At 60.4% G+C, this 28000-nt stretch overlaps 1 protein-coding gene across 6 annotated transcripts in view; it reads left to right on the top strand.

Moving 5' to 3' along the window:
- The first annotated feature begins 2526 nt into the window (after positions 1–2526).
- BCKDK (branched chain keto acid dehydrogenase kinase) overlaps positions 2527–28000 on the top strand; it is a 46505-nt gene continuing 21031 nt past the window's right edge. Inside the window, exons 1-8 of one of the 6 annotated variants that reach the window (XM_075566507.1) lie at positions 2527–2639; positions 9721–9774; positions 13868–13921; positions 14271–14360; positions 21852–22066; positions 22272–22340; positions 25499–25609; positions 27338–27385. In XM_075566507.1, the coding sequence (XP_075422622.1) occupies positions 21872–22066; positions 22272–22340; positions 25499–25609; positions 27338–27385 (423 nt within the window). In that variant the 5' untranslated portion in view covers positions 2527–2639; positions 9721–9774; positions 13868–13921; positions 14271–14360; positions 21852–21871. Of the gene's footprint in view, positions 2640–9720; positions 9775–13840; positions 13922–14270; positions 14361–21851; positions 22067–22271; positions 22341–25498; positions 25610–27337; positions 27386–28000 lie in introns of all 6 variants that reach the window. The other 5 variants (XM_075566506.1, XM_075566509.1, XM_075566511.1 and 2 more) reach the window with 5 other exon arrangements.

Below are 28000 nucleotides of genomic sequence, written 5' to 3'. Positions count from 1 at the left end.
AGTCTCCGGCATGCTGTTCCAGGTGTGAGGCGCACGGTAAGAGGAGCGGCTGTGAGAGTCTCCGGCATGCTGTTCCAGGTGTGAGGTGCACGGTAAGAGGAGCGGCTGTGAGAGTCTCCGGCATGCTGTTCCAGGTGTGAGGCGCACGGTAAGAGGAGCGGCTGTGAGAGTCTCCGGCATGCTGTTCCAGGTGTGAGGCGCACGGTAAGAGGAGCGGCTGTGAGAGTCTCCGGCATGCTGTTCTAGGTGTGAGGTGCACGGTAAGAGGAGGAGCGGCTGTGAGAGTCTCCGGCATGCTGTTCCAGGTGTGAGGCGCACGGTAAGAGGAGGAGCGGCTGTGAGAGTCTCCGGCATGCTGTTCCAGGTGTGAGGTGCACGGTAAGAGGAGCGGCTGTGAGAGTCTCCGGCATGCTGTTCCAGGTGTGAGGTGCACGGTAAGAGGAGGAGCGGCTGTGAGAGTCTCCGGCATGCTGTTCCAGGTGTGAGGTGCACGGTAAGAGGAGCGGCTGTGAGAGTCTCCGGCATGCTGTTCCAGGTGTGAGGCGCACGGTAAGAGGAGGAGCGGCTGTGAGTCTCCGGCATGCTGTTCCAGGTGTGAGGTGCACGGTAAGAGGAGCGGCTGTGAGAGTCTCCGGCATGCTGTTCTAGGTGTGAGGTGCACGGTAAGAGAAGCGGCTGTGAGAGTCTCCGGCATGCTGTTCCAGGTGTGAGGTGCACGGTAAGAGGAGCGGCTGTGAGAGTCTCCGGCATGCTGTTCTAGGTGTGAGGTGCACGGTAAGAGAAGCGGCTGTGAGAGTCTCCGGCATGCTGTTCCAGGTGTGAGGTGCACGGTAAGAGGAGGAGCGGCTGTGAGAGTCTCCGGCATGCTGTTCTAGGTGTGAGGTGCACGGTAAGAGGAGGAGCGGCTGTGAGAGTCTCCGGCATGCTGTTCCAGGTGTGAGGTGCACGGTAAGAGAAGTGGCTGTGAGAGTCTCCGGCATGCTGTTCTAGGTGTGAGGCGCACGGTAAGAGGAGCGGCTGTGAGAGTCTCCGGCATGCTGTTACAGGTGTGAGGTGCACGGTAAGAGGAGGAGCGGCTGTGAGAGTCTCCGGCATGCTGTTCTAGGTGTGAGGTGCACGGTAAGAGGAGGAGCGGCTGTGAGAGTCTCCGGCATGCTGTTCTAGGTGTGAGGTGCACGGTAAGAGGAGGAGCGGCTGTGAGAGTCTCCGGCTTGCTGTTCCAGGTGTAAGGTGCACGGTAAGAGGAGGAGCGGCTGTGAGAGTCTCCGGCTTGCTGTTCCAGGTGTAAGGTGCACGGTAAGAGGAGGAGCGGCTGTGAGAGTCTCCGGCATGCTGTTCCAGGTGTAAGGTGCACGGTAAAAGGAGCGGCTGTGAGAGTCTCCGGCATGCTGTTCTAGGTGTGAGGTGCACGGTAAGAGAAGCGGCTGTGAGAGTCTCTGGCTTGCTGTTCTAGGTGTGAGGTGCACGGTAAGAGGAGCGGCTGTGAGAGTCTCCGGCATGCTGTTCTAGGTGTGAGGCGCACGGTAAGAGGAGCGGCTGTGAGAGTCTCTGGCTTGCTGTTCTAGGTGTGAGGTGCACGGTAAGAGGAGGAGCGGCTGTGAGAGTCTCCGGCATGCTGTTCTAGGTGTGAGGTGCACGGTAAGAGGAGGAGCGGCTGTGAGAGTCTCCGGCATGCTGTTCTAGGTGTGAGGTGCACGGTAAGAGGAGGAGCGGCTGTGAGAGTCTCCGGCATGCTGTTCTAGGTGTGAGGTGCACGGTAAGAGGAGGAGCGGCTGTGAGAGTCTCCGGCATGCTGTTCTAGGTGTGAGGTGCACGGTAAGAGGAGGAGCGGCTGTGAGAGTCTCCGGCATGCTGTTCTAGGTGTGAGGTGCACGGTAAGAGGAGGAGCGGCTGTGAGAGTCTCCGGCATGCTGTTCTAGGTGTGAGCTGCACGGTAAGAGGAGCGGCCGGATACTTTGTTGAACCGTGGGACAGCGAAGTCTTATTGCCCTTTCCAACGTAGTTTTTATGACTGAAATCAGACGCTCCGTACGAGGAAGCGGAATGGTCTGAATTAAATACCGTAGTCTCCTGTTACAAAGATGGCTGCCTCCTCCGTCTCCATGGAGACGCTCATACAATGGCAGTTGCCATGGTGATTAGTGGTAGTGTTTTTTTGGCCTTTGCTAGTGACTGACACTGTGGGAATAGCTGTGAATCGGCCCTCAGGTGACCCTCCGGGGGAGATCTCATATTGTATGTAACGAATGTTGCTTGACTGACGTAAATGTCATAAAGTTAACAGCCAATCAGAAAGCAGCTTACATTTCCTTTCTGTTTCAAATTATGGCGGGGACGGGGCTATGTTTATGACATCACAGAACCCTAGTCCAATAGTAAGTTCCCAAGCTTCTTCCCCCCGCCTGGCATGCCGGGAGTTGTAGTCATTGTCACTTATTGTATGACGAATACTAGAGTGCCCTGGGACTCCAACTCCCGAGATGCTCTGCGACCGCTGCTGGCCGCGCCCATCGGGCAGGCAGCGCCTGGTGCATGCCGGGCCTTGTAGTCGCCGCTGTGTACGTGACGCTGTCACGCTGGTGCGGATACGTAGCACGCAGCGGCTGGATCTGCAGCGGCAGCGGTCGGTCGGTCGGTCGGTGAGTTGCGGAGGGATGTTTGTTGTGCGTGTCGGTGTCACGTGACTTGTAGCTATCGGTGTAAGCAGCTTATACACATTATGTGCATAGCACGGTGTATATAGCAGAGGATCTGTATACAGTGCTGTGTACAGTGTGTATATAGCCCTGGCGGTGTACACAGGGCTGTACTTGCGTGTATATACTGCTGGTGGTGTGTGCGGTGCTGTACTTGCGTGTATATAGCGCTGGTGTGTGCGGGGCTGTACTTGCGTGTATATAGCATTAGCGGTGTGCCTGGGGTTGTACTTGCGTGTATATACTGCTGGTGGTGTGTGCGGGGCTGTAGTTGCGTGTATATAGCGCTGGTGTGTGCGGGGCTGTACTTGCGTGTGTGTGGGCTGTACTTGCGTGTATATAGTGATAGCGGTGTGTGTGGTCTGTACTTGCGTGTATATAGTGTTAGCGGTGTGTGTGGGCTGTACTTGCGTGTATATAGTGCTGGCGGTGTGTGCGGGGCTGTACTTGCGTGTATATAGCGCTGGCGGTGTGCGCTGGGCTGTACTTGTGTGTATATAGCACTGGCGGTATGTGCAGAGCTGTATTTCCGTGTATATAGTGCTGATGGTGTGTGCGAGGCTGTACTTGCGTGTATATAACGCTGGCGGGCTGTATTTCCACCTATAGCGCTGACAGTTCACTCACGATTTTGTCACTTTTTTTACCCACCATAACTTAACTAAGTATGGTGAAACCTATCCCTGCTTCATTTTGCACAGCCTGTATAACCAACCCCACACTGATGAGACCCAATAAGGTCGAAACAGTCTGTGGGTGGGTTTAATGGCTATGCATCTTAACCCTGGCTGTGCTCAAAGCTGTGACCATGCAGCAAGCATAAGCCTATAGGGGACCATATAATATGGTTTTGAAGCAAAGGATGGCACTGTGTGCTCATTTGCATGTCACTTCCCAGAATCCCTTGCAGTGGAAGCACTGTATGATGGGTGATAATGGTGAAAAGCAGGGTTGCAGACCTGTCTAAGAAATGTGAATGAGCTCACTGTACTATTTCCATTTGACATATATGTATATAGTACTGCTGGTGGAATTTCTGTATACAGCACTGTATATGTGCATACAGGCATAACCCGGTTTAAGGACACTCACTTTAAGTACACTCGCGAGTAAGGACATATCGCCTAATAGGAAAACGGCAGCTCGCGCATGCGCCTGTCAGCACGTCCTGAACAGCAATACCGACTCCCTACCTGTACCGAAGCTGTGCGCAAGCGGGGAGACTATAGAACCTGTTACACATGTGTTATTTACATCAGTTATGCACGTATATGCCGATTGCAGTACAGTACATGCATCGATGAGTGGGAAAAAGGGAGTGCTTCACTTTAAGTACATTTTCGCTTTACATACATGCTCCGGTCCCATTGCGTATGGTAATGCGGGGTATGCCTGTATATAGTACTGCTGGTGGAATTTCTGTATACAGCACTGTGTGTGTGTGTGTGTGTGTGTGTGTGTGTGTGTGTGTGTGTATAGTACTGCTGGTGAATGTGTTTGTATCTGGGGCTTTAAGACTGTGCCATGTTATATATATTATTTTGCCCCTGGCAGTTGGGTGTGGCTGCGTTATGTATTAAACATCTATTAACACGCCGGGCGTTTATTCAATTATAGGCTGGCGCGCAGAAATCTTTTATTTTTATTGAGCTGGGAGAGAGCAGTCGCCTGATTGGTCCACAGACCTGACTATCCTGTGATGTCATAATGATAGTGGTTGCTGTTTGCCTATTGGAGTACAGTGTGATGTCATTGTACGCCTCACCCAGGGATGTCTGCCCAGGGAGCTGGGATTGAATGGACAAAGGGGGGCAGGATGATCTATTCATTGAGAGGAAGGGGCATTGTATTCGGGACTTGGCACAGTGACAGCTCTGTCACCTCCAGAGGTGACATTTCCCAAAATAGAGGCCTCGCCGTGTCTCGTTACGCAAGGTGACCCGTTCCCAGGAGGAAAGACAGGGAGAGCAGGTCCTCACGGAGCCATCTCCCCGTTCTAGAGGTGACCCTGAGAGTGTTAATATTTCCATTCACCCCTAAACACGGGCCTCCTACCTCGGGGACTGAGCCTCGCCTCCCGGAGGCAGGGCAGAGGGGGAGCAGTGTGTGGGGTCCCCAGGAGGCGATGCTGCCCGCCTGCAGGTTACCCGCTCTCACCCTTTGTGCCACAGTCTGCTTCGTGCGCATGTCACATGCTTAACATTTCCATGCTCTGTGATTCAGCATACCCAGCATTCCCTAGTCCGACTTAACCCTAGCACAGCCATGACAGGCTGGGATTCCTCACACCTTCGCCTCATTCCCAGGGCTGGCGTTCCTTTCCCTGTAATAATTTGACAATATTAATAATGTCTTTTTCCGCGTGTTTTGCTACAGATTAAAATCTCTGCGCTAAGCCTGGCGCATGTTCTCGGGGCCCAAGGCCTGAGGAAGTTAGGGGACTGGCCCTATGTCACATGCAGTTGTAACTGGACGATCCTAATTCAGAGGCCAGCACCCCACTCACGTGTGCGATGCTCTGCAGATCTCACAGGCAATTAATTGCTTTATTTTGAGCAGTATTCACTGTTTTCAAATTAGATTGTAAGCTCTTCGGTTCAGGGCTCTCCTTACTGTACCAGCGCATGTTGGCGTTGTAACTGTATTCACACCCTCATTGTACCGTGCTACGGAATATGTTGGCCATTAAAAATATGTGACTAGAACAATAACTAAAGTCCGCCTTGCTCTGCGTATTCCCTCTGGGGTGTTCTGTAGTACAATCGGTAGCCGTTTGTTAAATGATTCAGCATTGTGCTGGTCTCTGGCAGTGGGAAGGTTAGTGTGCATGGGAACGCTCTGCAGACTTCTCGGCGGTGGACTTGTTCATCGGGCGCCACGCTCTGCTCTCCCTTCGGCGGTGGACTTGTTCATCGGGCGCCACGCTCTGCTCTCCCTTCGGCGGTGGACTTGTTCATCGGGCGCCACGCTCTGCTCTTCCTTCGGAGGTAGACTTGTTCATCGGGCGCCATGCTCTGCTCTCCCTTCGGAGGTAGACTTGTTCATCGGGCGCCATGCTCTGCTCTCCCTTCGGCGGTGGACTTGTTCATCGGGCGCCACGCTCTGCTCTCCCTTCGGCGGTGGACTTGTTCATCGGGCGCCATGCTCTGCTCTCCCTTCGGCGGTGGACTGGTTCATCGGGCGCCACGCTCTGCTCTCACTTCGGCGGTGGACTTGTTCATCGGGCGCCACGCTCTGCTCTTCCTTCGGAGGTAGACTTGTTCATCGGGCGCCATGCTCTGCTCTCCCTTCGGCGGTGGACTTGTTCATCGGGCGCCATGCTCTGCTCTCCCTTCGGCGGTGGACTTGTTCATCGGGCGCCATGCTTTGCTCTCCCTTCGGCGGTGGACTTGTTCATCGGGCGCCAGGCTCTGCTCTCCCTTCGGTGGTGGACTTGTTCATCGGGCGCCACGCTCTGCTCTCCCTTCGGCGGTGGACTTGTTCATCGGGCGCCATGCTTTGCTCTCCCTTTGGAGGTAGACTTGTTCATCGGGCGCCATGCTCTGCTCTCCCTTCGGCGGTGGACTTGTTCATCGGGCGCCATGCTTTGCTCTCCCTTCGGCGGTGGACTTGTTCATCGGGCGCCATGCTCTGCTCTCCCTTCGGTGGTGGACTTGTTCATCGGGCGCCATGCTCTGCTCTCCCTTCGGTGGTGGACTTGTTCATCGGGCGCCATGCTCTGCTCTCCCTTCGGTGGTGGACTTGTTCATCGGGCGCCATGCTCTGCTCTCCCTTCGGCGGTGGACTTGTTCATCGGGCGCCAGGCTCTGCTCTCCCTTCGGCGGTGGACTTGTTCATCGGGCGCCATGCTCTGCTCTCCCTTCGGCGGTGGACTTGTTCATCGGGCGCCAGGCTCTGCTCTCCCTTCGGCGGTGGACTGTTCATCGGGCGCCATGCTCTGCTCTCCCTTCGGCGGTGGACTGGTTCATCGGGCGCCACGCTCTGCTCTCACTTCGGCGGTGGACTTGTTCATCGGGCGCCACGCTCTGCTCTTCCTTCGGAGGTAGACTTGTTCATCGGGCGCCATGCTCTGCTCTCCCTTCGGAGGTAGACTTGTTCATCGGGCGCCATGCTCTGCTCTCCCTTCGGAGGTAGACTTGTTCATCGGGCGCCATGCTCTGCTCTCCCTTCGGCGGTGGACTTGTTCATCGGGCGCCATGCTCTGCTCTCCCTTCGGCGGTGGACTTGTTCATCGGGCGCCACGCTCTGCTCTCCCTTCGGCGGTGGACTTGTTCATCGGGCGCCATGCTCTGCTCTCCGTTCGGCGGTGGACTTGTTCATCGGGCGCCATGCTCTGCTCTCCCTTCGGTGGTGGACTTGTTCATCGGGCGCCATGCTTTGCTCTCCCTTCGGCGGTGGACTTGTTCATCGGTCGCCATGCTCTGCTCTCCCTTCGGTGGTGGACTTGTTCATCGGGCGCCATGCTTTGCTCTCCCTTTGGAGGTGGACTTGTTCATCGGGCGCCATGCTCTGCTCTCCCTTCGGCGGTGGACTTGTTCATCGGGCGCCATGCTCTGCTCTCCCTTCGGCGGTGGACTTGTTCATCGGGCGCCAGGCTCTGCTCTCCCTTCGGCGGTGGACTTGTTCATCGGGCGCCATGCTCTGCTCTCCCTTCGGCGGTGGACTTGTTCATCGGGCGCCAGGCTCTGCTCTCCCTTCGGCGGTGGACTTGTTCATCGGGCGCCATGCTCTGCTCTCCCTTCGGCGGTGGACTGGTTCATCGGGCGCCACGCTCTGCTCTCACTTCGGCGGTGGACTTGTTCATCGGGCGCCACGCTCTGCTCTTCCTTCGGAGGTAGACTTGTTCATCGGGCGCCATGCTCTGCTCTCCCTTCGGAGGTAGACTTGTTCATCGGGCGCCATGCTCTGCTCTCCCTTCGGAGGTAGACTTGTTCATCGGGCGCCATGCTCTGCTCCCCCTTCGGCGGTGGACTTGTTCATCGGGCGCCATGCTCTGCTCTCCCTTCGGCGGTGGACTTGTTCATCGGGCGCCACGCTCTGCTCTCCCTTCGGCGGTGGACTTGTTCATCGGGCGCCATGCTCTGCTCTCCCTTCGGTGGTGGACTTGTTCATCGGGCGCCATGCTTTGCTCTCCCTTCGGCGGTGGACTTGTTCATCGGTCGCCATGCTCTGCTCTCCCTTCGGTGGTGGACTTGTTCATCGGGCGCCATGCTTTGCTCTCCCTTTGGAGGTGGACTTGTTCATCGGGCGCCATGCTCTGCTCTCCCTTTGGAGGTGGACTTGTTCATCGGGCGCCATGCTCTGCTCTCCCTTTGGAGGTGGACTTGTTCATCGGGCGCCATGCTCTGCTCTCCCTTCGGCGGTGGACTTGTTCATCGGGCGCCATGCTCTGCTCTCCCTTCGGCGGTGGACTTGTTCATCGGGCGCCATGCTTTGCTCTCCCTTCGGCGGTGGACTTGTTCATCGGGCGCCATGCTTTGCTCCCTCCAGCAGTGCAGTCCTTGGGCCTCTGCAATGAGTCTGTGGTGTTCTCTGCCAGATTATTGGTTAATGTTTTGTGGTTTGTAACCTAGGTCTCTCTCCCCCGCCTCTCTTGTGTCAGACTGAGTTCTGCTGGGGACAGCGTGTGCGTGTGTGCGTGTGCGTGCGTGTGCGCGTGTTTTTTTTTTCCTTGCGTGGGAAGCCGGGGGTCTCCGGACGTGAACCCTTTTAATTTGAGCTCTGGTGACCCTGTGGTTCCTGAAATATTGGGGCAGGTGCTGCCCGTAGCGTCCCCTCCAGGGTAAACAAGATGGAGGTTTAAATATACCGCGTTACACGGACCAATAGGGAGCCTTCTGCGTGACGCTGGTATTTAAATACACGGAAGTAACCAGCAGCACTTTTCCTGGTGGCTTTCTCCGGACCTGGGGGTCCCCGGAGCGTAAATGAACGCGGTTTTACTCCAGAGACCCCCCTCATTTTCCCATATGTAATAAAAAGGGGGGGAGGCAGCAAGGTGGGGAGCCCCGGCGGGAGGAGCAGAAGCGCGGAGCCCGGCGGGAGGCGCGGGAGGAGCAGAGGGGCGGGAGGGCGGGAGGAGCAGAGGAGCAGAGGGGCGGGAGGAGCAGAGGGGCGGGAGGAGCAGAGGGGCGGGAGGAGCAGAGGGGCAGAGGGGCGGAGGACAGGACATTAACCTCTGACTTGGAAGACCAGCGCCAGCGGTTTGATTCTCTTGGCATCTATCGCCTGAAATACAGTCAATTGGATCGTAAGCTCTGCTAGACAGACGCCGGGGGCACATTGAGGTGGGGGGTCCCCGGGGGCCCATTGACGTGGGGGGCCCATTGACGTGGGGGCCCCCCGGGGGCACATTGAGGTGGGGGGGGGAGGGGGACGCAACTCCAGTTTTCATGGGCCACCAACAGGTCAGGTTTTCAGGATATCCCTGCCTCAGCACAGGTGGCGCAGTCATGACTGAGCCACTGAACCAGCAGGGCTATCCTGCAAACCTGACCTGTTGGTGGCCCTTGAACTGGAGTTGCGCCGCCCCCCCCCCCCCCTGCTCGAGAACTGGTTCCCAGTCCAGACTCCAAACCCCCAACAGATCGGGTTTTAAGGATGTTCCAGCTTGAGCTCAATCGGGGACCGAGACATTTTGACTGAACAGTCTGGGCTGAAGAAGGGACTGATTGAGCCACATGTGCTGAAGCAGGGATATTCCTACTAAAGCCCGACCTGTTGGGGGTCCTTGGAATCGCTGCTCTAGAACGAGGAACCTGATCCGGAGCTGTCCCATTCCCCGCCACACGGTGCCTGTCCCATTCCCCGCCACACGGTGCCTGTCTCATTCCCCGCCACACGGTGCCGGTCCCGTCTCCCCACCCACGTCTCCCCACCCACGTCTCCCCACCCACGTCTCCCCACCCACGTCTCCCCACCCACGTCTCCCCACCCACGTCTCCCCACCCACGTCTCCCCACCCACGTCTCCCCACCCACGTCTCCCCACCCACGTCTCCCCTCTCTCTACTGTCTCCTAACAGGTGAGCTGGCGAAGTCTGCGCGTCGCTCTGCGTATGGGGTTTGAAGTGCAGGAGGTGAGTGAAAGAGACGCCCCCCCCTGGGAGTCCCCCCGTCCCCCGGGAGCCCCCCCGTCCCCCGGGAGCCCCCCCGTCCCCCGGGAGCCCCCCCTTCCCCCGGGAGCCCCCCCTTCCCCCGGGAGCCCACCCTTCCCCCGGGAGCACAATGGTTAATTTATTTAATCGCACGTCACACAAGATCTAACACCCACCACTTGTATTCCATCCTCTCCTCCCGCTTCTCTCTCCCGCTTCTCTCTCCCCCTTGATCTCTCCCCCCTCTCCTCCACCCCCTCTCCTCCACCCCCTCTCCTCCACCCCCTCTCCTCCACCCCCTCTCCTCCACCCCCTCTCCTCCACCCCCTCTCCTCCACCCCCTCTCCTCCACCCCCTCTCCTCCACCCCCTCTCCTCCACCCCCTCTCCTCCACCCCCTCTCCTCCACCCCCTCTCCTCCACCCCCTCTCCTCCACCCCCTCTCCTCCACCCCCTCTCCTCCACCCCCTCGCCTTCTCGGCCAAAACAAGCAGTGGCTGTTGGCGCCAGACTCGCTGTAACCAGTTGAATGGGTTTATATTTGCTCACGCTCCTGAATAAGTTACCCAGGATCCTTAGCAATCTCGCTCCTCCCGGGGCCCGCCCCGCGCTTCCCACCTAAGACCACCCTATAAACGCCTGCGCACTGTCGCAGGCTGCGGATCTCGCTCCTCCCGGGGCCCGCCCCGCGCTTCCCACCTAAGACCACCCTATAAACGCCTGCGCACTGTCGCAGGCTGCGGATCTCGCTCCTCCCTGGGACCGCCCGCGCTTCCCACCTAAGACCACCCTATAAACGCCTGCGCACTGTCGCAGGCTGCGGATCTGGCTCCTCCCGGGGCCCGCCCCGCGCTTCCCACCGAAGACCACCCTATAAACGCCTGCGCACTGTCGCAGGCTGCAGATCTCGCTCCTCCCGGGGCCCGCCCCGCGCTTCCCACCTAAGACCACCCTATAAACGCCTGCGCACTGTCGCAGGCTGCGGATCTGGCTCCTCCCGGGACCGCCCCGCGCTTCCCACCTAAGACCACCCTATAAACGCCTGCGCACTGTCGCAGGCTGCGGATCTGGCTCCTCCCGGGGCCCGCCCCGCGCTTCCCACCTAAGACCACCCTATAAACGCTTGCGCACTGTCGCAGGCTGCGGATCTGGCTCCTCCCGGGGCCCGCCCCGCGCTTCCCACCTAAGACCACCCTATAAACGCCTGCGCACTGTCGCAGGCTGCGGATCTGGCTCCTCCCGGGGCCCGCCCCGCGCTTCCCACCGAAGACCACCCTATAAACGCCTGCGCACTGTCGCAGGCTGCGGATCTCGCTCCTCCCGGGGCCCGCCCCGCGCTTCCCACCTAAGACCACCCTATAAACGCCTGCGCACTGTCGCAGGCTGCGGATCTCGCTCCTCCCGGGGCCCGCCCCGCGCTTCCCACCTAAGACCACCCTACAAACGCCTGCGCACTGTCGCAGGCTGCGGATCTCGCTCCTCCCGGGACCGCCCCGCGCTTCCCACCTAAGACCACCCTACAAACGCCTGCGCACTGTCGCAGGCTGCGGATCTCGCTCCTCCCGGGGCCCGCCCCGCGCTTCCCACCTAAGACCACCCTATAAACGCCTGCGCACTGTCGCAGGCTGCGGATCTCGCTCCTCCCGGGGCCCGCCCCGCGCTTCCCACCTAAGACCACCCTATAAACGCCTGCGCACTGTCGCAGGCTGCGGATCTCGCTCCTCCTAGGGACCGCCCCGCGCTTCCCACCTAAGACCACCCTATAAACGCCTGTGCACTGTCGCAGGCTGCGGATCTCGCTCCTCCCGGGGCCCGCCCCGCGCTTCCCACCTAAGACCACCCTATAAACGCCTGCGCACTGTCGCAGGCTGCGGATCTGGCTCCTCCCGGGGCCCGCCCCGCGCTTCCCACCGAAGACCACCCTATAAACGCCTGCGCACTGTCGCAGGCTGCGGATCTGGCTCCTCCCGGGGCCCGCCCCGCGCTTCCCACCTAAGACCACCCTATAAACGCCTGCGCACTGTCGCAGGCTGCGGATCTCGCTCCTCCTAGGGACCGCCCAGCGCTTCCCACCTAAGACCACCCTATAAACGCCTGCGCACTGTCGCAGGCTGCGGATCTGGCTCCTCCCGGGACCGCCCCGCGCTTCCCACCTAAGACCACCCTATAAACGCCTGCGCACTGTCGCAGGCTGCGGATCTCGCTCCTCCCGGGGCCCGCCCCGCGCTTCCCACCTAAGACCACCCTATAAACGCCTGCGCACTGTCGCAGGCTGCGGATCTCGCTCCTAGGGACCGCCCAGCGCTTCCCACCTAAGACCACCCTATAAACGCCTGCGCACTGTCGCAGGCTGCGGATCTGGCTCCTCCCGGGGCCCGCCCCGCGCTTCCCACCGAAGACCACCCTATAAACGCCTGCGCACTGTCGCAGGCTGCGGATCTCGCTCCCGCGATGGGCTGTGTGCCCAGGGCCACTACAATATTAGAGGCCGTGCAAGGCCACTAAAATGTCCACGCAGAACTTTATAAAAAAAACATTTTGTTTTAATACACGCCGCATTTGATTCAATAAAAAGGTCAAGCTAATTACCTAAGCTGCCGATCGATTCGGTTCTCCCGTGATCGATCAGCAACGTTCCTGCTTCCCCGGGTTCACTAAATGGCCGCCTTTCCGTTTCAATCAATCCTTCAGTCAGTGTAACTCAGCCGCTACAATGTATCCTGATATTACTAAGGTAACATTACCTATTGTTACAGTTTGCAGCTCAAACTGCTGGGAACATTGGCAGCAAATGATCACAAACAGGAAAGTGTTGCAATGATTTGGCACGGCTGGGAAGGTGGCTAATCCTGCTGTAGACATTCCCGGATGCCCGGTGTATTAAAGCTGCAGACCAAGCAATATCCTACATGTGTTTTTTTTTTTTTTTTTAAATAAATCAGTTCTGTACTGTGAGAAAATACTTGTAGTATTTTTTTAAACAACTCTGACATTTCTAATGTATTATAATGTAACAAGCATTTATTGTTTCTATAGCAACCATTTACAAAGTGACATCCCCTTTCTCTTCTGAAACTGGCACACCCCTTTTCGAGCTCTGCCCTCTCTAGCAGTGCACCAATTGTATCTAGTGACTGCCTGGTCACACGATCTTCCACACATAACTTTGCATCTTTGGTGCTCTTCTGCTGTACTGACAGCCATTTAGTGAACCCCTGAGCCGAATCTTCGCCGATCGGCAACTTAGACAATTACTTATCATTGTGTTGATTGAATTCACACACATTCCCAGCAAGCTGAAACCCCAACACCCACCACATCATATGTACGTGTATATGTACGTGTATATGTATGTATATGTATATAGGTGTATGTGTCAAAAGGAGTGTTGCACATGTATACAACAAAAGACGGGAGCCCTGTGCTTCTCGCTGTGTGGGTTGCATTGATGCACATACTGAGGGGGAACCCAGCAGCATGGAACTGGGGCTTCACAACTCATTACATGTGAATGAATAAATGTAGTAAGTATTATCTAATGCTACAGAACTGATTTATTTAAACACACGCGTAGGAAACTGCATGGATTGCGCCCAATACCTTTGCCTTATTACACGTCATTGCACAATAATTGCATAATTGGAGTTATTATTATAGTTTTTCCTGAATTTATCGCGCATTTGTCCCTGTCCCATTGAGCTTACAATCTAAATCTTGGTGCCTGAGCGAGTATGAATATAATGATGGTAATTTGCATGGCGCTGACTATGTACGCGGCTCTGTACACGGGGTCCGGGACACTCGCTACCTGCTGGTCCCAGATCACAAGGTGGGCAGATGCTGGGTTTGTAACCAGCTTTAACCCACTTCAAAGGCCAGAGGTCAGACGGTGACGCACAGATTCCACGGCACTAGCTCATGTCCATCTCTGGGTAATTTTACTCTGCGTGAGGACCTCCCGGTTTCCCCCCAGCGAGGTCTCTCCCGGGCTCCGAGGGTTTAGATGCCACAGTAATCAGCTCTCAACACCTGGAGATCTTTCTATCCAGATGCCACATCTGTCTTGTTCCCTGTAGATGGCACCGTGTCCACCCGTTACCTCCTCATCCTGTGACCAGAGCCACCCAGAGGTAAGACCACGCACCGCTCCTTTTTGGTGAACCCGCAGGTTTTGGGCAGTGGGAAGTAACGGGCTGATCTGTCATGTCCCATTTCGCCATACCCCCGGTCTCCGCACTGCTGCTGACCTCAAGCAGAGTCCCTTCCGTCCCCCACTTCACCTCGTGACATGACCCTACAACCTGTAGAGCCCACGTTGATGTCCGTGCAGAATGTCGCCCCATGTGCACATCCCTGGGGTCAGAGAGGGGAGTGGGTCATTGGTGGAACATGGCTGTCCATTTCTGGTGGTAAGGGGGTTTACCAATCCCACCACGTTACGTGTTCCCTTTCCGTGGCTGTCACTGTCTCTTCATGCAGGCTGAGAAGTAACTGCGACGGGAGAGAGGAAACCTAAGCGGCGGCAAACGTCTCCGGACCTGGGTTAGTCTGTTCCCAGGGTCTCCATCAGTAAGGGGCCAGGTTTGGGGTCTCCGGTCTCCTGTGATGTCTTTCTCACATCTGCATCTCTCCCGTCCTTTCTTCTTCTCTGTGCCAGGGGGTCTCTTCCTCCTTCTCCCCGTCCCTTCCTCTCCTGTCCCCGGGATCTCTTCCTCCTCCCCGTCCCTTCCTCTCCTGTCCCCGGGGTCTCTTCCTCCTTCTTCCCGTCCCTTCCTCTCCTGTCCCCGGGGTCTCTTCCTCCTCCCCGTCCCTTCCTCTCCTGTCCCCGGGGTCTCTTCCTCCTTCTTCCCGTCTCTTCCTCCTTCTCCCCGGCGTCTCTTCCTCCTTCTCCCCGTCCCTTCCTCTCCTGTCCCCGGGGTCTCTTCCTCCTTCTCCCCGTCCCTTCCTCTCCTGTCCCCGGGGTCTCTTCCTCCTTCTTCCCGTCCCTTCCTCTCCTGTCTCCGGGGTCTCTTCCTCCTTCTCCCCGTCCCTTCCTCTCCTGTCCCCGGGGTCTCTTCCTCCTTCTCCCCGTCCCTTCCTCTCCTGTCCCCGGGGTCTCTTCCTCCTTCTCCCCGTCCCTTCCTCTCCTGTCCCCGGGGTCTCTTCCTCCTTCTCCCCGTCCCTTCCTCTCCTGTCCCCGGGGTCTCTTCCTCCTTCTCCCCGTCCCTTCCTCTCCTGTCCCCGGGGTCTCTTCCTCCTTCTCCCCGTCCCTTCCTCTCCTGTCCCCAGGGTCTCTTCCTCCTTCTCCCCGTCCCTTCCTCTCCTGTCCCCGGGGTCTCTTCCTCCTTCTTCCCGTCCCTTCCTCTCCTGTCCCCGGCGTCTCTTCCTCCTTCTCCCCGTCCCTTCCTCTCCTGTCCCCGGGGTCTCTTCCTCCTTCCCGTCTCTTCCTCCTTCTCCCCGGCGTCTCTTCCTCCTTCTCCCCGTCCCTTCCTCTCCTGTCCCCGGGGTCTCTTCCTCCTTCTCCCCGTCCCTTCCTCTCCTGTCCCCGGGGTCTCTTCCTCCTTCTCCCCGTCCCTTCCTCTCCTGTCCCCGGGGTCTCTTCCTCCTTCCCGTCCCTTCCTCTCCTGTCCCTGGGGTCTCTTCCTCCTTCTCCCCGTCCCTTCCTCTCCTGTCCCCGGGGTCTCTTCCTCCTTCTCCCCGTCCCTTCCTCTCCTGTCCCCGGGGTCTCTTCCTCCTTCTCCCCGTCCCTTCCTCTCCTGTCCCCGGGGTCTCTTCCTCCTTCTTCCCGTCCCTTCCTCTCCTGTCCCCGGGGTCTCTTCCTTCTTCTTCCCGTCCTTTCCTCTCCTGTCCCCGGGATCTCTTCCTCCTCTTCCCCGTCCCTTCCTCTCCTGTCCCCGGGGTCTCTTCCTCCTTCTTCCCGTCCCTTCCTCTCCTGTCCCCGGGGTCTCTTCCTCCTTCCCGTCCCTTCCTCTCCTGTCCCCGGGATCTCTTCCTCCTCTTCCCCGTCCCTTCCTTTCCTGTCCCCGGCGTTTCTTCCTCCTCCCGTCTCTTCCTCTCCTGTCCCCGGGGTCTCTTCCTCCTCCCCGTCCCTTCCTCTCCTGTCCCCGGAGTCTCTTCCTCCTTCTTCCCGTCCCTTCCTCTCCTGTCCCCGGGGTCTCTTCCTCCTTCTCCCCGTCCCTTCCTCTCCTGTCCCCGGGGTCTCTTCCTCATTCTCCCCGTCCCTTCCTCTCCTGTCCCCGGGGTCTCTTCCTCCTTCTTCCCGTCTCTTCCTCCTTCTCCCCGGCGTCTCTTCCTCCTTCTCCCTGTCCCTTCCTCTCCTGTCCCTGGGGTCTCTTCCTCCTTCTCCCCGTCCCTTCCTCTCCTGTCCCCAGGGTCTCTTCCTCCTTCTCCCCGTCCCTTCCTCTCCTGTCCCCGGGGTCTCTTCCTCCTTCTTCCCGTCTCTTCCTCCTTCTCCCCGGCGTCTCTTCCTCCTTCTCCCCGTCCCTTCCTCTCCTGTCCCCGGGGTCTCTTCCTCCTTCTCCCCGTCCCTTCCTCTCCTGTCCCCGGCGTCTCTTCCTCCTTCTCCCCGTCCCTTCCTCTCCTGTCCCCGGAGTCTCTTCCTCCTTCTCCCCGTCTCTTCCTCTCCTGTCCCCGGCGTCTCTTCCTCCTCCCGTCTCTTCCTCTCCTGTCCCCGGGGTCTCTTCTTCCTTCTCCCCGTCCCTTCCTCTCCTGTCCCCGGGTTCTCTTCCTCCTCCCGTCTCTTCCTCTCCTGTCCCCGGGGTCTCTTCTTCCTTCTCCCCGTCCCTTCCTCTCCTGTCCCCGGGGTCTCTTCTTCCTTCTCCCCGTCCCTTCCTCTCCTGTCCCCGGCGTCTCTTCCTCCTTCTCCCCGTCCCTTCCTCTCCTGTCCCCGGCGTCTCTTCCTTCTCCCCGTCCCTTCCTCTCCTGTCCCCGGCGTCTCTTCCTTCTCCCCGTCCCTTCCTCTCCTGTCCCCGGGGTCTCTTCCTCCTTCTTCCCGTCTCTTCCTCCTTCTCCCCGGCGTCTCTTCCTCCTTCTCCCCGTCCCTTCCTCTCCTGTCCCCGGGGTCTCTTCCTCCTTCTCCCCGTCCCTTCCTCTCCTGTCCCCGGGGTCTCTTCCTCCTTCTTCCCGTCCCTTCCTCTCCTGTCTCCGGGGTCTCTTCCTCCTTCTCCCCGTCCCTTCCTCTCCTGTCCCCGGGGTCTCTTCCTCCTTCTCCCCGTCCCTTCCTCTCCTGTCCCCGGGGTCTCTTCCTCCTTCTCCCCGTCCCTTCCTCTCCTGTCCCCGGGGTCTCTTCCTCCTTCTCCCCGTCCCTTCCTCTCCTGTCCCCGGGGTCTCTTCCTCCTTCTTCCCGTCCCTTCCTCTCCTGTCTCCGGGGTCTCTTCCTCCTTCTCCCCGTCCCTTCCTCTCCTGTCCCCGGGGTCTCTTCCTCCTTCTCCCCGTCCCTTCCTCTCCTGTCCCCGGGGTCTCTTCCTCCTTCTCCCCGTCCCTTCCTCTCCTGTCCCCGGGGTCTCTTCCTCCTTCTCCCCGTCCCTTCCTCTCCTGTCCCCAGGGTCTCTTCCTCCTTCTCCCCGTCCCTTCCTCTCCTGTCCCCAGGGTCTCTTCCTCCTTCTCCCCGTCCCTTCCTCTCCTGTCCCCGGGGTCTCTTCCTCCTTCTTCCCGTCCCTTCCTCTCCTGTCCCCGGCGTCTCTTCCTCCTTCTCCCCGTCCCTTCCTCTCCTGTCCCCGGGGTCTCTTCCTCCTTCCCGTCTCTTCCTCCTTCTCCCCGGCGTCTCTTCCTCCTTCTCCCCGTCCCTTCCTCTCCTGTCCCCGGGGTCTCTTCCTCCTTCTCCCTGTCCCTTCCTCTCCTGTCCCCGGGGTCTCTTCCTCCTTCTCCCCGTCCCTTCCTCTCCTGTCCCCGGGGTCTCTTCCTCCTTCCCGTCCCTTCCTCTCCTGTCCCTGGGGTCTCTTCCTCCTTCTCCCCGTCCCTTCCTCTCCTGTCCCCGGGGTCTCTTCCTCCTTCTCCCCGTCCCTTCCTCTCCTGTCCCCGGGGTCTCTTCCTCCTTCTCCCCGTCCCTTCCTCTCCTGTCCCCGGGGTCTCTTCCTCCTTCTTCCCGTCCCTTCCTCTCCTGTCCCCGGGGTCTCTTCCTTCTTCTTCCCGTCCTTTCCTCTCCTGTCCCCGGGATCTCTTCCTCCTCTTCCCCGTCCCTTCCTCTCCTGTCCCCGGGTCTCTTCCTCCTTCTTCCCGTCCCTTCCTCTCCTGTCCCCGGGGTCTCTTCCTCCTTCCCGTCCCTTCCTCTCCTGTCCCCGGGATCTCTTCCTCCTCTTCCCCGTCCCTTCCTTTCCTGTCCCCGGCGTCTCTTCCTCCTCCCGTCTCTTCCTCTCCTGTCCCCGGGGTCTCTTCCTCCTCCCCGTCCCTTCCTCTCCTGTCCCCGGAGTCTCTTCCTCCTTCTTCCCGTCCCTTCCTCTCCTGTCCCCGGGGTCTCTTCCTCCTTCTCCCCGTCCCTTCCTCTCCTGTCCCCGGGGTCTCTTCCTCATTCTCCCCGTCCCTTCCTCTCCTGTCCCCGGGGTCTCTTCCTCCTTCTTCCCGTCTCTTCCTCCTTCTCCCCGGCGTCTCTTCCTCCTTCTCCCCGTCCCTTCCTCTCCTGTCCCCGGGGTCTCTTCCTCCTTCTCCCCGTCCCTTCCTCTCCTGTCCCCAGGGTCTCTTCCTCCTTCTCCCCGTCCCTTCCTCTCCTGTCCCCGGGGTCTCTTCCTCCTTCTTCCCGTCTCTTCCTCCTTCTCCCCGGCGTCTCTTCCTCCTTCTCCCCGTCCCTTCCTCTCCTGTCCCCGGGGTCTCTTCCTCCTTCTCCCCGTCCCTTCCTCTCCTGTCCCCGGCGTCTCTTCCTCCTTCTCCCCGTCCCTTCCTCTCCTGTCCCCGGAGTCTCTTCCTCCTTCTCCCCGTCTCTTCCTCTCCTGTCCCCGGCGTCTCTTCCTCCTCCCGTCTCTTCCTCTCCTGTCCCCGGGGTCTCTTCTTCCTTCTCCCCGTCCCTTCCTCTCCTGTCCCCGGGTTCTCTTCCTCCTCCCGTCTCTTCCTCTCCTGTCCCCGGGGTCTCTTCTTCCTTCTCCCCGTCCCTTCCTCTCCTGTCCCCGGGGTCTCTTCTTCCTTCTCCCCGTCCCTTCCTCTCCTGTCCCCGGCGTCTCTTCCTCCTTCTCCCCGTCCCTTCCTCTCCTGTCCCCGGTGTCTCTTCCTTCTCCCTGTCCCTTCCTCTCCTGTCCCCGGCGTCTCTTCCTTCTCCCCGTCCCTTCCTCTCCTGTCCCCGGGGTCTCTTCCTCCTTCTCCCCGTCCCTTCCTCTCCTGTCCCCGGGTTCTCTTCCTCCTTCTCCCCGTCCCTTCCTCTCCTGTCCCCGGCGTCTCTTCCTCCTTCTCCCCGTCCCTTCCTCTCCTGTCCCCGGCGTCTCTTCCTCCTTCTCCCCGTCTCTTCCTCTCCTGTCCCCGGGGTCTCTTCCTCCTTCTCCCCGTCCCTTCCTCTCCTGTCCCCGGGGTCTCTTCTTCCTTCTCCCCGTCCCTTCTTCTCCTGTCCCCTGGTTCTCTTCCTCTTCCCCGTCCCTTCCTCTTCTCTGTCCCCGGGGTCTCTTCCTTCCTCTTCTCTGTCCCCGGGGTCTCTTCCTTCCTCTTCTCTGTCCCCGGGGTCTCTTCCTTCCTCTTCTCTGTCCCGGGGTCTATTCCTTCCGCTTCTCTGTCCCCGGGTCTCTTCTTCCTTCTCTCCATGCTTTCCGCTTCTCTGTCCCCGGGGTCTCTTCCTTCCTCTTCTCTGTCCCCGGGGTCTCTTCCTCCTTCTCCATCCTTTCCGCTTCTCTGTCTCCGGGGTCTCTTCCTCCTTCTCCCTGTCCCTTCCTCTCCTGTCCCCGGAGTCTCTTCCTCCTTCTCCCCGTCCCTTCCTCCTTCTCCCCGTCCCTTCCTCTCCTGTCCCCGGGGTCTCTTCCTCCTTCTCCACGTCCCTTCCTCTCCTGTCCCCGGGGTCTCTTCCTCCTTCTCCCCGTCCCTTCCTCTCCTGTCCCCGGGGTCTCTTCCTCCTTCTCCCCGTCCCTTCCTCTCCTGTCCCCGGGGTCTCTTCCTCCTTCTCCCCGTCCCTTCCTCTCCTGTCCCCGGGGTCTCTTCCTCCTTCTCCCCGTCTCTTCCTCTCCTGTCCCCGGCGTCTCTTCCTCCTTCTCCCCGTCCCTTCCTCTCCTGTCCCCGGGGTCTCTTCTTCCTTCTCCCCGTCCCTTCTTCTCCTGTCCCCTGGTTCTCTTCCCCGTCCCTTCCTCTTCTGTCCCAGGGGTCTCTTCCTTCCTCTTCTCTGTGCCCAGGGGTCTCTTCCTTCTCCTGTCCCTTCCTCTTCTCTGTCCCCGGGGTCTCTTCCTTCCTCTTCTCTGTCCCCGGGGTCTCTTCCTTCCGCTTCTCTGTCCCCGGGTCTCTTCTTCCTTCTCTCCATGCTTTCCGCTTCTCTGTCCCCGGGGTCTCTTCCTTCCTCTTCTCTGTCCCCGGGGTCTCTTCCTCCTTCTCTGTCCCCGGGGTCTCTTCCTCCTCCATCCTTTCCGCTTCTCTGTCTCCGGGGTCTCTTCCTCCTTCTCCCCGTCCCTTCCTCTCCTGTCCCCGGAGTCTCTTCCTCCTTCTCCCCGTCCCTTCCTCTCCTGTCCCCGGGGTCTCTTCCTCCTTCTCCCCGTCCCTTCCTCTCCTGTCCCCGGGGTCTCTTCCTCCTTCTCCCCGTCCCTTCCTCTCCTGTCCCCGGGGTCTCTTCCTCCTTCTCCCCGTCCCTTCCTCTCCTGTCCCCGGGGTCTCTTCCTCCTTCTCCCCGTCCCTTCCTCTCCTGTCCCCGGGGTCTCTTCCTCCTTCTCCCCGTCCCTTCCTCTCCTGTCCCCGGGGTCTCTTCCTCCTTCTCCCCGTCCCTTCCTCTCCTGTCCCCGGGGTCTCTTCCTCCTTCTCCCTGTCCCTTCCTCTCCTGTCCCCGGGGTCTCTTCCTCCTTCTCCCTGTCCCTTCCTCTCCTGTCCCCGGGGTCTCTTCCTTCCTCTTCTCTGTCCCCGGGGTCTCTTCCTTCCGCTTCTCTGTCCCCGGGTCTCTTCTTCCTTCTCTCCATGCTTTCCGCTTCTCTGTCCCCGGGGTCTCTTCCTTCCTCTTCTCTGTCCCCGGGGTCTCTTCCTCCTTCTCTGTCCCCGGGGTCTCTTCCTCCTCCATCCTTTCCGCTTCTCTGTCTCCGGGGTCTCTTCCTCCTTCTCCCCGTCCCTTCCTCTCCTGTCCCCGGAGTCTCTTCCTCCTTCTCCCCGTCCCTTCCTCTCCTGTCCCCGGGGTCTCTTCCTCCTTCTCCCCGTCCCTTCCTCTCCTGTCCCCGGGGTCTCTTCCTCCTTCTCCCCGTCCCTTCCTCTCCTGTCCCCGGGGTCTCTTCCTCCTTCTCCCCGTCCCTTCCTCTCCTGTCCCCGGGGTCTCTTCCTCCTTCTCCCCGTCCCTTCCTCTCCTGTCCCCGGGGTCTCTTCCTCCTTCTCCCCGTCCCTTCCTCTCCTGTCCCCGGGGTCTCTTCCTCCTTCTCCCCGTCCCTTCCTCTCCTGTCCCCGGGGTCTCTTCCTCCTTCTCCCTGTCCCTTCCTCTCCCGTCCCCGGGGTCTCTTCCTCCTTCTCCCTGTCCCTTCCTCTCCTGTCCCCGGGGTCTCTTCCTTCCTCTCCTGTCCCCGGAGTCTCTTCCTCCTTCTCCCCGTCCCTTCCTCTCCTGTCCCCGGGGTCTCTTCCTCCTTCTCCCCGTCCCTTCCTCTCCTGTCCCCGGGGTCTCTTCCTCCTTCTCCCCGTCCCTTCCTCTCCTGTCCCCGGGGTCTCTTCCTCCTTCTCCCCGTCCCTTCCTCTCCTGTCCCCGGGGTCTCTTCCTCCTTCTCCCCGTCCCTTCCTCTCCTGTCCCCGGGGTCTCTTCCTCCTTCTCCCCGTCCCTTCCTCTCCTGTCCCCGGGGTCTCTTCCTCCTTCTCCCCGTCCCTTCCTCTCCTGTCCCCGGGGTCTCTTCCTCCTTCTCCCTGTCCCTTCCTCTCCTGTCCCCGGGGTCTCTTCCTCCTTCTCCCCGTCCCTTCCTCCTTCTCCCCGTCCCTTCCTCTCTCACGCGGTTCCTCCTCTTACAGGGTGCCACGCACGGTTAGAGATGCTGCGGACGAGCCTGTTGGAGTTGGGGGGCAGAGGGTGTCTGCTGCCCTCTCTTCTCCGCCTCTCCCTCCCGCCCCTGCGCCCCCGCTCCACCTCCGCCACTGATCACCACCAGGTGGAGCTGGCGAGGGAGCGATCCAAGACGGTCACCTCTTTCTACAACCAGTTTGGGATCGACATCGCAGCTGAGAAGGTACAAAGCGTGTCTGCCGCTGGGAGGGGGCTCGCGGAGGGGCGGCCTGCGACCCTCTTCTGTCGCCCTTTAAGCAGTGGTGGGTGTGGGGTCAGTGCAGGTATAGCACAGGTGTGCTGTACGTCGTGTGAGAGTCGCTGTGATAGGGGTGTGTGTTGTGTAGCAGGATTAAGTGACACAGCTGTGTGTATTCCTTGTGCTTTAGGCCTCTGTCCGTCTCACTCCGACCACCATGCTGTATTCAGGCCGCTCGCAGGACGGCAGCCACATCCTGGTAAGAGACGGGCGCTCCGGGTCCTGCACCCCCCTTCCTACGCCCACCCCTCACTATCCTGTCCTCACACCGTGTTACCCCCGCCCCCTCTCGCCCTCTCCACCTCTCTCGCCCTCTCCACCTCTCTCGCCCCCTCCACCTCTCTCGCCCCCTCCACCTCTCTCGCCCCCTCCACCTCTCTCGCCCCCTCCACCTCTCTCGCCCCCTCCACCTCTCTCGCCCCCTCCACCTCTCTCGCCCCCTCCACCTCTCTCGCCCTCTCCACCTCTCTCGCCCCCGGTCTCTCCACCTCTCTCGCCCTCTCCACCTCTCTCGCCCCCGGTCTCTCCACCTCTCTCGCCCTCTCCACCTCTCTCGCCCTCTCCACCTCTCTCGCCCCCGGTCTCTCCACCTCTCTCGCCCCCGGTCTCTCCACCTCTCTCGCCCCCGGTCTCTCCACCTCTCTCGCCCCCGGTCTCTCCACCTCTCTCGCCCCCGGTCTCTCCACCTCTCTCGCCCCCGGTCTCTCCACCTCTCTCTCGCCCCCGGTCTCTCCACCTCTCTCTCGCCCCCGGTCTCTCCACCTCTCTCTCGCCCTCCGTCTCTCCACCTCTCTCTCGCCCCCCGTCTCTCCACCTCTCTCTCGCCCCCCGTCTCTCCACCTCTCTCTCGCCCCCCGTCTCTCCACCTCTCTCGCCCCCCGTCTCTCCACCTCTCTCTCGCCCCCCGTCTCTCCACCTCTCTCTCGCCCCCCGTCTCTCCACCTCTCTCTCGCCCCCCGTCTCTCCACCTCTCTCTCGCCCCCCGTCTCTCCACCTCTCTCTCGCCCCCCGTCTCTCCACCTCTCTCTCGCCCCCCGTCTCTCCACCTCTCTCTCGCCCCCCGTCTCTCCACCTCTCTCGCCCTCTCCACCTCTCTCGCCCCCTCCACCTCTCTCGCCCCCTCCACCTCTCTCGCCCCCTCCACCTCTCTCGCCCCCTCCACCTCTCTCGCCCCCTCCACCTCTCTCGCCCCCTCCACCTCTCTCGCCCCCTCCACCTCTCTCGCCCCCTCCACCTCTCTCGCCCCCTCCACCTCTCTCGCCCTCTCCACCTCTCTCGCCCCCGGTCTCTCCACCTCTCTCGCCCTCTCCACCTCTCTCGCCCCCGGTCTCTCCACCTCTCTCGCCCTCTCCACCTCTCTCGCCCCCGGTCTCTCCACCTCTCTCGCCCTCTCCACCTCTCTCGCCCCCGGTCTCTCCACCTCTCTCGCCCTCTCCACCTCTCTCGCCCTCTCCACCTCTCTCGCCCCCGGTCTCTCCACCTCTCTCGCCCCCGGTCTCTCCACCTCTCTCTCGCCCCCGGTCTCTCCACCTCTCTCTCGCCCCCCGTCTCTCCACCTCTCTCTCGCCCCCCGTCTCTCCACCTCTCTCTCGCCCCCCGTCTCTCCACCTCTCTCTCGCCCCCCGTCTCTCCACCTCTCTCTCGCCCCCCGTCTCTCCACCTCTCTCTCGCCCCCCGTCTCTCCACCTCTCTCTCGCCCCCCGTCTCTCCACCTCTCTCTCGCCCCCCGTCTCTCCACCTCTCTCTCGCCCCCCGTCTCTCCACCTCTCTCTCGCCCCCCGTCTCTCCACCTCTCTCTCGCCCCCCGTCTCTCCACCTCTCTCTCGCCCCCCGTCTCTCCACCTCTCTCTCGCCCCCCGTCTCTCCACCTCTCTCTCGCCCCCCGTCTCTCCACCTCTCTCTCGCCCCCCGTCTCTCCACCTCTCTCTCGCCCCCCGTCTCTCCACCTCTCTCTCGCCCCCCGTCTCTCCACCTCTCTCTCGCCCCCCGTCTCTCCACCTCTCTCTCGCCCCCCGTCTCTCCACCTCTCTCTCGCCCCCTGTCTCTCCACCTCTCTCTCGCCCCCTGTCTCTCCACCTCTCTCTCGCCCCCTGTCTCTCCACCTCTCTCTCGCCCCCTGTCTCTCCACCTCTCTCTCGCCCCCTGTCTCTCCACCTCTCTCTCGCCCCCTGTCTCTCCACCTCTCTCTCGCCCCCTGTCTCTCCACCTCTCTCTCGCCCCCTGTCTCTCCACCTCTCTCTCGCCCCCTGTCTCTCCACCTCTCTCTCGCCCCCTGTCTCTCCACCTCTCTCTCGCCCCCTGTCTCTCCACCTCTCTCTCGCCCCCTGTCTCTCCACCTCTCTCTCGCCCCCTGTCTCTCCACCTCTCTCTCGCCCCCTGTCTCTCCACCTCTCTCTCGCCCCCTGTCTCTCCACCTCTCTCTCGCCCCCTGTCTCTCCACCTCTCTCTCGCCCCCTGTCTCTCCACCTCTCTCTCGCCCCCTGTCTCTCCACCTCTCTCTCGCCCCCTGTCTCTCCACCTCTCTCTCGCCCCCTGTCTCTCCACCTCTCTCTCGCCCCCTGTCTCTCCACCTCTCTCTCGCCCCCTGTCTCTCCACCTCTCTCTCGCCCCCTGTCTCTCCACCTCTCTCTCGCCCCCTGTCTCTCCACCTCTCTCTCGCCCCCTGTCTCTCCACCTCTCTCTCGCCCCCTGTCTCTCCACCTCTCTCTCGCCCCCTGTCTCTCCACCTCTCTCTCGCCCCCTGTCTCTCCACCTCTCTCTCGCCCCCTGTCTCTCCACCTCTCTCTCGCCCCCTGTCTCTCCACCTCTCTCTCGCCCCCTGTCTCTCCACCTCTCTCTCGCCCCCTGTCTCTCCACCTCTCTCTCGCCCCCTGTCTCTCCACCTCTCTCTCGCCCCCTGTCTCTCCACCTCTCTCTCGCCCCCTGTCTCTCCACCTCTCTCTCGCCCCCTGTCTCTCCACCTCTCTCTCGCCCCGTCTCTCCACCTCTCTCTCGCCCCCTGTCTCTCCACCTCTCTCTCGCCCCCTGTCTCTCCACCTCTCTCTCGCCCCGTCTCTCCACCTCTCTCTCGCCCCCTGTCTCTCCACCTCTCTCTCGCCCCCTGTCTCTCCACCTCTCTCTCGCCCCCTGTCTCTCCACCTCTCTCTCGCCCCCTGTCTCTCCCCCTCTCTCTCGCCCCCTGTCTCTCCCCCTCTCTCTCGCCCCCTGTCTCGCCCCCTCTCTCTCCGCCCCCTGTCTCCACCCCTCTCTCTCGCCCCCTCTCTCTCGCCCCCTGTGTGTCTCCCTCTCTCGCCCCCTGTGTGTCTCCCTCTCTCGCCCCCTGTGTGTCTCCGTCTCACCCTCTCTCTCCCTATACAGAAGAGCGCCCGTTACCTGCACAAGGAGCTGCCGGTCCGTATCGCTCATCGTATTAAAGGGTTCCGCAGCCTTCCCTTCATCATTGGATGCAACCCCACCATACTGCACGTGGTATGTACCACACTGCCCTGTAACCCCACCATACTGCACGTGGTATGTACCACACTGCCCTGTAACCCCACCATACTGCACGTGGTATGTACCACACTGTCCCTTATCCCCCACCGCACTGCACGTGGTATGTACCACACTGCCCTGTAACCCCACCATTCTGCACGTGGTATGTACCACACTCTCCCTTATCCCCCACCATTCTGCACGTGGTATGTACCACACTGCCACTTATCCCCCACCGCACTGCACGTGGTATGTACCACACTGCCCTGTAACCCCACCATACTGCACGTGGTATGTACCACACTCTCCCTTATCCCCCACCATTCTGCACGTGGTATGTACCACACTGCCACTTATCCCCCACCGCACTGCACGTGGTATGTACCACACTGCCCTGTAACCCCACCATTCTGCACGTGGTATGTACCACACTGCCCCTTATCCCCCACCGCACTGCACGTGGTATGTACCACACTGCCCCTTATCCCCACCGCACTGCACGTGGTATGTACCACACTGCCCTGTAACCCCACCATTCTGCACGTGGTATGTACCACACTCTCCCTTATCCCCCACCATACTGCACGTGGTATGTACCACACTGCCCTGTAACACCACCATACTGCACGTGGTATGTACCACACTGTCCTGTAACACCACCATACTGCACGTGGTATGTACCACACTGCCCCTTATCCCCCACCGCACTGCACGTGGTATGTATCACACTGCCCTGTAACCCCACCATACTGCACGTGGTATGTACCACACTGCCCTGTAACCCCACCATACTGCACGTGGTATGTACCACACTGCCCCTTATCCCCCACCGCACTGCACGTGGTATGTACCACACTGCCCTGTAACCCCACCATACTGCACGTGGTATGTACCACACTGCCCCTTATCCCCCACCGCACTGCACGTGGTATGTACCACACTGCCCTGTAACCCCACCATTCTGCACGTGGTATGTACCACACTCTCCCTTATCCCCCACCATACTGCACGTGGTATGTACCACACTGCCCTGTAACCCCACCATACTGCACGTGGTATGTACCACACTGCCCTGTAACCCCACCATACTGCACGTGGTATGTACCACACTGCCCTGTAACCCCACCGCACTGCACGTGGTATGTACCACACTCTCCCTTATCCCCCACCGCACTGCACGTGGTATGTACCACACTGCCCTGTAACCCCACCATACTGCACGTGGTATGTACCACAATGTCCTGTAACCCCACCATACTGCACGTGGTATATACCACACTGTCCTGTAACCCCCACTATCCGGCACGTGGCACGTCCCACCGCACTTTCCTGTAACTCCCTCATACTGCACATGGTATATACCACACTGTCCTGTAACCCCCACTATCCGGCACGTGGTATGTAGTACCACACAGTCCTGTAACCCCACTGCACTGCACGTGGTATGTACCACACTGCCCTGTAACCCCACCGCACTGCACGTGGTATGTACCACACTGCCCTGTAACCCCACCGCACTGTACGTGGTATGTACCACACTGCCCTGTAACCCCACCGCACTGCACGTGGTATGTACCACACTGCCCTGTAACCCCACCGCACTGCACGTGGTATGTACCACACTACCCTGTAACCCCCACTACCCGGCCCGTGGTTCTGCCCCTCTGGGAGTGTCCGGGGGTGGCCCCCGCAGTGTTGGTAATGTCCGCCTGTTTCCTGCAGCACGAGCTTTACATCCGCGCCTTCCAGAAGCTGAGCGAGTTCCCTCCGGTGAGTGAGAACGGAGCGATGCTCTGCAGGCCGCACCGCAGCAGGTTTCTGGTTAACGGAGCAATCTTCTACTGGGCTTTAGTAGTAAAGGGAGCGATGCTCTGCAGGCGGCCGCTGGTAGCGCATTGGTTAGTGGCGGGACACTTGGCAGTGACGCTCTGCAGGTAGCGAAGCGGTTAGTGGTGTCACGCTCAGCGGCGACGATCTGCAGGCCGCTGGGCAGCGACGCTCTGCGGTGACAATCTGCAGGCCTCTGGGCAGCGACGCTCTGCAGGCCGCTGGGCAGCGACGCTCTGCGGTGACGATCTGCAGGCCGCTGGGCAGCGATGCTCTGCGGTGATGATCTGCAGGCCGCTGGGTAGCGACGCTCGGCGGTGACGATCTGCAGGCCGCTGGGTAGCGATGCTCGGCGGTGACGATCTGCAGGCTGCTGGGTAGCGACGCTCGGCGGTGACGATCTGCAGGCTGCTGGGTAGCGACGCTCGGCGGTGACGATCTGCAGGCCGCTGGGCAGCGCCGCTCTGCGGTGACGATCTGCAGGCCGCTGGGCAGCGTCGCTCGGCGGTGGTGACGATCTGCAGGCCGCTGGGCAGCGACGCTCTGCGGTGACGATCT

The sequence above is a fragment of the Ascaphus truei genome, chromosome 11 (assembly GCF_040206685.1).
Source record: "Ascaphus truei isolate aAscTru1 chromosome 11, aAscTru1.hap1, whole genome shotgun sequence".
Classification (NCBI taxonomy): Eukaryota; Metazoa; Chordata; class Amphibia; order Anura; family Ascaphidae; genus Ascaphus; species Ascaphus truei.
Note: the sequence above shows the minus strand (reverse complement) of the source record. Positions and strands in the feature narration are given on the sequence as shown.